This window comes from Lotus japonicus, chromosome 3 (genome assembly GCF_012489685.1).
Source record: "Lotus japonicus ecotype B-129 chromosome 3, LjGifu_v1.2".
Classification (NCBI taxonomy): Eukaryota; Viridiplantae; Streptophyta; class Magnoliopsida; order Fabales; family Fabaceae; genus Lotus; species Lotus japonicus.
This window is the reverse complement of record NC_080043.1, coordinates 26,500,466-26,508,679: the sequence shown is the minus strand read 5'-3', so window position 1 is coordinate 26,508,679 and position 8,214 is coordinate 26,500,466. Positions and strand designations below refer to the sequence as shown.

Here is an 8,214-nt window from a genome sequence, read left to right as displayed (position 1 = left end):
ATCTTATGAAGCCAGGGGCGGTCCTCAGCACTGCAGGGCCAGATCCTGAGTTTGGCGTTCATTTCGTCATCGTCAGACAAACCACCAAGGTTGCTCACGAATTCCACGATGGGATCACTATCCTGGAAAACGGAGGGTTGGTCTATAGCTTCGTGGGTGGGTTCTCTCTGGACTGGAAGGGGCAGAGTCGCGAAAGTTTTCAGTCGGTAAGGAGGGATCTCCGGGACCTCTAAACGGAGGTCGCCGGCTGCGGTGGAGTCAGGGTCGCTCCCAGGAGAAGAAGAGGTGTGATTAGGGGAGTTAGGGTTTGAGGCCATCTTTGACAATGAAATGAGGAAAAGGAAAAGACGAGTAGAGATAAGATGCAGAGATAAGGGAACGAGGACTCACCGGGCAAGGATGTGAAGAGTGGGTAGCGGAAAGGGTAAAAGGCGACGGCACCAGAGCGGAAGTTGGAAGAGGGAGCTTGGTAAGCGCTTAGAGAAGTAAAGAGAGGTCTCGGAAAGGGATGATTGTAGGGAAGAAGGGTTTTTATAGGCAAAGGGGGAAAGTTGGAAGGGTGACGCGTGTCGGACGCGTGTGGAAGGTTGGAAGTCATTATGGCTTTTGGGAAATGGGACGCGTGTGATGGGGAGTTACTGCGCATGATTGGACAAGTTATGAGGAGTGAGGTGACGGTTGCGGAGAAAGGGGGAAACTGATGTAACTGACGTATCACATGGAGCAGTTAGAAATTTGAAAGGTTTTTGAAACAAGGAAAAGCGCGAAAGGCCTCGCCACCATGAAGACTAAATGCCATCGCCTAACAAATGGTGTCGCCAATGGAGTTTAGCCCGCCCGCCAAGGGCATCGCCAGCCAACACTTGGACGGTCAGTACATGACTAACACCTGTCACCTAGCTCGCCGACGAGGAGCGCTCGCCTACTCCAACTAATCGTCAGTACAAAGCAATTGTTCCCGCCGCCTGTGGACTTGTGGACTTGACGGGCTGGGTTGCTCGCCAAGACCGGTGGAATGGGCGTCTAAGGATGCTTGTTTCCTTTGCTTACGCCATGTTGGCGACGTAGTTTTCTTCTTTTTTCCTCAAGCCATGTTGGCAGCTTAGATTCCAGTGCACCATAGGATGCGTGTAAAAGCATTTAAAAGACACACTTAGCTCTCATACTTCGAGCTCGGTGTCTTGGGGACTAGTGGACTGGGCGAGCCCCTAGAGGGGCGACACCCAGGGTTCGGCCCGCCCAAGGGCGAGAGCCTGGCCTTTAATTGGGCCTCAACTTCAGAGGCCCAATTGGCCCAATAGGTAGTACCCAAGCCCTATAAGTAGGAGGTAGATACCAATTGTAAGGGACTTTTGCTCATTTGATAAAATAACACATGAAATTCAGCACACTCTCTCTCATTCTCTCTCTCTCTCTAGCACATTCTTCCACTCTCTAGGTACTATCCCTTCCTTCAATGTTCATTCCCAGAACAAAATTAAATATCTGTGTTTTGGATTTACCAATAATCGTTGGTAAACCTAGATATTTATCAAAACTTTCTACTGCCTTTACTCCCAACAGCTGTGTAAGCTCATGAAAACAGTTCTCTGGCACATTGCGGCTAACTGAAAGCATTGATTTATCTAAGTTCACCACCTGGCCCGATGCTCGCTCATAGGTCCGCAAAATGTTTTTCACACATTCTGCTTCCTGAGCATTAGCACGGGAAAACACAATACTGTCGTCTGCAAACAAAAGATGAGAAATAGGAGGTGCAGAACGAGCAATTTTAATTACATGCATACTAGAAGACATCACTTGACGCTCAATTAGAGTAGAAAAAACTTCACCACACAGGATGAACAAATAAGGAGACAAAGGGTCTCCTTGTCGCAACCCCCTCTCGGGTGCAAAATCTGGTTGAGGATTTCCATTAAGCATAATTGAAAAATTAACAGTGGAGACACAACTCAGAATCAAGTTAACCCAACTAAGTGGGAAGCCCATTTTTTCCAAAACCGACCTTAGAAAAGGCCACTCAATCCTGTCATAAGCCTTGGACATGTCCAATTTCAATGCCATCATGCCATTTCGGCCATTTATTTTCTTCTTCATGTAATGGAAACATTCGAAGGCAATCAATGCATTATCTGTAATTAAGCGCCCCGGAACAAAAGCACTTTGAGAATGACTAATTAAATCAGGCAAAATCAGTTTCAACCGATTTGCAATTGTTTTAGTAATAATTTTAAAAATCACACAACACAGACTAATAGGCCGGAACTGATTAGCATGCACAGATTTCTTAACCTTAGGAATTAAAACCAATAAAGTTCGGTTAATAGTACCTGGCGATCTCGTTCCGCTTAAGATCTCCAAACAGAATTGATCTACATCATCCCCAATTATAGACCAGAACCTCTGATAGAAGAGAGCTGGAAGTCCATCTATGCCCGGTGCCTTCGTCGGATGCATCTGAAAAAGAGCCTCCTCAATATCCTCCTTTGTGAATGGCTCAGAAAGGATCCCTACATGTGCTGCAGACACCCTGCCGGCTACCAAATCAGTCGTTTCCTCTATCCCGACCGGGGATGAGGTAGAGAACAAATCTCCAAAGTAGTCAGAAAGCACCCGAGCAATGTCTCTGTCATCCTCAAACTTTCTGCCATTATCATCCTTAATCAACTCGATCAGGTTCCGGCGTCTCAGCTGGGAAGCTTTTTGATGGAAGAAACTAGTGTTTCGGTCCCCATGTTTAAGCCATGATGCTCTTGACCGTTGAGCCCACAATATCTCCTCCTGCTCAAGTAAAACATCTAGCTCCTGCTCCGCCTCTCGAGTCCTCACCAGAACCTCCTCCGTCTGATCCTGCTTCTGCATTTTCTCAAGTAACCCTCTCAACTCTGAAATCTTCCTCGGTAAATCACCAAATTTCTCCTTCCCCCAACTTTGAAGGGTCTCGCTAATCTGTGAAATTTTTGCTGTGAAATCATCCCTCAGGCGCCCCCAAGTCTCTGTCACCACTTCTGCACACTCATCCCCTTCCTGAAGCCACAATTCCTCAAAACGAAACATCTTTGTCCTTGCCATCTCTTTCCTCATCTTCCGAGTACCGCTAAAGATAAAAATAGGATTATGATCGGACTTGTACCGTGGAAGGTGACTAACAGAAGTGATAGGCCACAGTGAATCCTATGCCTCATTAACTAGAGCATAATCCAACCGCTCCTCAATAGTTCCTGGTTTCTTTCTCTTATTAGACCATGAAAAACGGTAGCCCGTAAAATCAACCTCATGCAAACCACAATCAACACAAGCCTGAGTCGCCTCTTGCATACGGTCCACATCAGGGGGATCCCCTCCCAGTTTATCTGCCGGGGAGAGAATATCATTGAAGTCACCAAAACACATGAAAGGAATAGAGCTATCCGGGGTAAAACGGCGAACCATCTCCCAAGTCGCTTGCCTCCTCTCATCAGGGAACCCATAAACTCCTAAACACCTTATCTCAGATCTATCCTCGAAAATCATCACATTGAAAAGCAAATGATTTAGCGACGCTGAAATCATCTCAACCTCAACCTCATTATTCCAAAACAAACAGACACCACTGCTCTTGATCTCCCTTGACCCGCACATTGGACTGGGAAAACATTCTGTAACCCTTCAATACCTCTATGCCTCAAAACCTCAGACTCATACAACCTCGTTTCCATAACTAGTACCACATCGGGAGCTTTAGAGTGGATGAGCCTTTTAAGGGCTCATACTGCCCGCAGGTTCCCAAGCTCGCGGCAGTTCCACGACAAGATCCTCATTGAGGTGGGCGGGACTGCTCCGCAGTCGCCGCCATCCCCAATCCAGAATCAGTATTAGATTTTTTAAAAGGTGGTGACACACTTGTAGGCAAGTGTCCAGCCAGAGAAGAAGCCGTAGCTCTCTTCCTGGAATTATTTCCCGGCTCTTGTTTGTCACGGATTTGTATACCTGTATTATTTCCCTTCCAAAGCGCACGTTTTCCCCCAGAATTGTATACTTTTTTGCTATCAAAATTAAATGGCAGTGGCTCTTTCCCCATCCTATCCTTTCCCTTCACCTCTTGTTGTGCACTTTTTCCTCCACCTTGGCTACTATCTTCCACTAATTCTACATTAGACAACGTGGCTTTGGTAGGAGATGGAATTTGAGTATTATCCCCTTGCATAATTTCATCATTCTTCGAGTTTAGTTTCTGGTCCTGCTCCTCGGTTTCATTTTTCTCCTCTAGTTCCCTTACCTCATCTTCCTCCTCTTGTGCATGCTCTTCCTCAATCTCAAAGTCTTTCTCTTCCTCTCGGTTCCAGTTCTGATTCCGGCGGCCTCCTCCACCAAAATCCCCTTCAGCCCTCATCCATGGTCCGAACTCTGGAACTAGCAGCGCCTCCATCTCACAGTGCTTTTCAATATGATCTAACCGGCCACACCGATAGCAAAAATTCACTAGTTTTTCATACTTGAAACGGACAGCAAACAGCTCTCTACCCACCGCTGCTATTTTCTTTCCCTTCCTCAGTGGTGTCTCGACATTGACCCACACTCTGAAGCGTAGGCCAAGCCCAAAGAATTTGTCCCATCGCAGGAAACCGTCGAACGCACCACCCAAAATTCTGGCGAGTTTTTCAGATCTGTACGTGTACGGCAGTCCAAGAGCTTGAACCCAGAACGGCACGCGGTTCAGCGGAATTGTGTTCGGATCCACGCTGGTATTGAACACGTTCAGGGCGATCATGAAGCCAGCGAAAAACCAAGGACCCGATCGGAGGACAAGGTCCCTGGCGCTGGTTGAGATGAACCTGAAAGCAAACAGATTCCCCCCCACATTGCGAACTTCTTCGCAGCTCCTTGATTCCCAAAGCTTCTCCATGCACCTGATGAACCCCACGCGACTGACAGTATGTGGAGCAAGAACTCTTCCAATAAGCCATACATCAGCTACAAGCGTTGGGTCAATCTCCACCTCTCCAATATGCAGAACCTCATCCTCATCACCCGCAAAAACAGAAGGATCATCATTGAGGGCCATGGTAGAAGAGAGCAAACAGCAAAAACAGCCACGTAAGTGAGCAAAAATAGAAACCCCAAGCAGCGTGAGCCTTGGGGAAAAAGCCAAACAGAGGGCAACTGGTTCCGTCGAAAGCAATATGGTCATAGAAAAACTAGGCGGCGCAGCAAAAACCAAGCGACGGCGACGCTGACTTTGGTGACTCCCAAACCCTAGGAGACATGTTTTTGAGGAATCAAGTTTAATATTTAACTAATATTATTAGAACTAAATTAAAATTTAAAATCTAAAGTTTTACCTTTTCAAACAATGTATCATATATACCTTATTATTATTATTTTATTATTATTATTATTTGAATGATATGGTAAGTGTAAGCTAATTAATAATAATAGTGATTGAATTAAAGTATAATATATATTGAGAAATAAATATATTAAGCAAAAATTGAATTTAGACAAATATTACATTTTCTTATTTGTATCCATACTTATAATTTTGTATACTATTTTTTAGTTTTTAAGTGGGTGATTAATAATACTCATATAAATTTTTTGAAGAATGACCGTTGAAAACAACATAGAAAAGAGTTAAAAATAGCTTCTTGAATAATTTTTGCAAAGTCAATATCACATGTTCTGAAAAAGGACAATACAAAGTAAGAAGTACAATAGTGTCTCTATCATATTTCCATATCTATCACATTTCTATGGAATTTCTGGTGGGCAACAACGACCGCAACTACAATTTAAAACACTTGCTTCTAATTTGTAGGTGCAAATCCAATTGGAGTTTATTTGGAGGAGATGAATGATTATGATGACCAGCTTAGTCTAATTGACTTTTCAGCTGGACCTGCTGATCAAGAATTTGTCATGGACTTTTTGAAATTGTAGGAGCAACAACATTCCGGGAGAAACAACGACGTGTCTGAGATATGCTAATTAAACAGCATAGAGACAACAAGAGAATATGTTGGTTCTGTAATAGGAAGTGATAGTGAATTAGACATTTTGAAGGCCATAGATTATCTTAGTTTATGGAGTTAATAAGAGTGATCATAGCACACCAGAACATAGATTTGTGTGATTTTATTACTAGTTTTTTTTTTTGCGAAGATTAGACATTTAAAATTAATGCTTTGAGTTTGGATTTATCAGGGGACTAAATTTTGAATAATCCCTGAATAAAAAAAATCCAAACTCAAAGCATTAATTTTAAATGTCTAATCTCCGCAAAAAAATTTAGTAATCAAACCACGCCAATCCTTGTAAATCCATGTTCTGGTGTGCTATGATCACTCTTATTAACTCCATAAACTAAGGTAATCTATGGCCTTCAAAAAGTCTAATGCACTGTCACTTCCTATTACAGAACCAACATATTCTCTTGTTGCCTCTATGTTGTACAATTAGCATATCTCAGACACGTCATTGTTGCTCCCGGAATGTTGTTGCTCCCAGATTCTCATAAAGTCCATGACAAATTCTTGATCAGCAATGCCAGCTGAAAAGTCAATTAGACAAAGCAGGTCATCATAATCATTCATCTCATCCAAATAAACTCCAATTGGATTTGCACCTACAAATTAGAAACAAGAGTTTTAAATTGTGGTTGCGGTCGCTGTTGCACACCAAGTATTCCATAGAAATGTGATAGTGACATCATTGCACTTCTTACTTTGTATTGTCCTTTGTGAGAACATGTGATCATGACTTTGCAAAAATTCTTCAAGAAGCTATTCTTAACTCTTTTATATTTTTGTTTTCAACAGTCATTCTTAAGTCTCTTAATGGAGAGTGAGTTTCACGCATTGTAAGTCTCTCAAATCGAGAGTGAGATTCACGAACTACCAATGAGAGTTTGATTATCAAACGCTAAATTAATTATTTAAATTCAAATACTCTTTTTAATTTTAAGGTTTAATCTTTATTTTGAAATTTAATTGAAAACTTTTGCTCTTTATATTTTAGTTATTATAATTATTTTATTTTAATTCATTTAAATTTTTTAGAACATACTTAATATATAATTTTATTTTGAACTAAATAATTTTACTAAATTAGGTAAAAAAATTGTTTATAATCAAATTTTAACAATATACCCATCTTTTTATTAAGTAATTAATCACAGCTATTAATTGAGTTAGTTTATTGAATTTTTTTAAATATAGAATTAGTATTAATGGTTTTGATGATTTACTTTATTCAGGTTTTATTCTCTAAAGAAGTCAAATACCTATAATTTATGTTTATAAAAACCTTCATGCACTAGAATTAATTTGGATGAAAATTTTCGAAAAATAGATAATAAAAATAAACAAGCACATAAAGCATGAACAAAAAAATAGCTTTTTCTTCTCCCTCTTGGTTTCTCATCCCTGTCACTGTCATAAAAAACAATGTTGCAGATCTAATTAAATCTGTATCCATTATCGAAATCTTGAAATTAAATGATGATCAACACCAGTGAAAACAACACAATTAAATCACAGATCATACAACAGATTGTTCCATTTTCACTTTTAAAACCAAAATTATCGAACTAAAACATGAACAGAGAAAACAGAGAAACCAAAATGACCTACACTAAAAATCAAGAACAAAAAAATACACAGAAGCGAAAATATTGATAACTTGAACACAGATCACAGAGATCAAAACTTTACATACATTTATAAAATAATTTTCTGCAAGCATGTATATCATCATCATCATCGTCATCAATTCATCATCATATATACAACAAGAAAATAGTCATAGCTAGACAAAGGAGATACATATACCTGTGTGGCCATTTTGGCCCATTTGTTCCCAAACATTGCATGAAGTTCCACGATGGTTCTTTCCTCTTCCATACTCCAAGGACCTTTCCTCAAGTCTTCCTCATTGGTGTTGTTGGAGTTTTTTGCCGCCATAGCAATCAATATCTGAGAAAAAAGGTGAGACAAAAAGACTATTATATGAAGAAAAAAAAAGATCAATAATAAAAGAACTTATATAAAAAAAGAAGAACAACAGAAGTCGAAGAAAGCTACATTTTTTTCTTCAGTTGGACTTATGAGTGATAACCAAAACAGAGAAAAAAGAGAGGAGAGATAGAGACAAGAGGAGAGAGAGGGAGAGAAGAAAGAGAATGGGGTAGAAAGTGAGAGCAGAAGGGGATATATATACAGGAGAATCAGCCCTTAT

The 8,214-nt window shown here is 40.8% G+C and overlaps 1 protein-coding gene across 1 annotated transcript; it reads right to left on the bottom strand.

The window, feature by feature from the left end:
- Positions 1–3,796: 3,796 nt before the first annotated feature.
- LOC130743852 (uncharacterized) lies at positions 3,797–5,044 on the bottom strand. Its single transcript, XM_057596074.1, has one exon. It carries the CDS (start codon positions 5,042–5,044, stop codon positions 3,797–3,799), a length of 1,248 nt encoding a protein of 415 aa, XP_057452057.1.
- Positions 5,045–8,214: the final 3,170 nt, after the last annotated feature.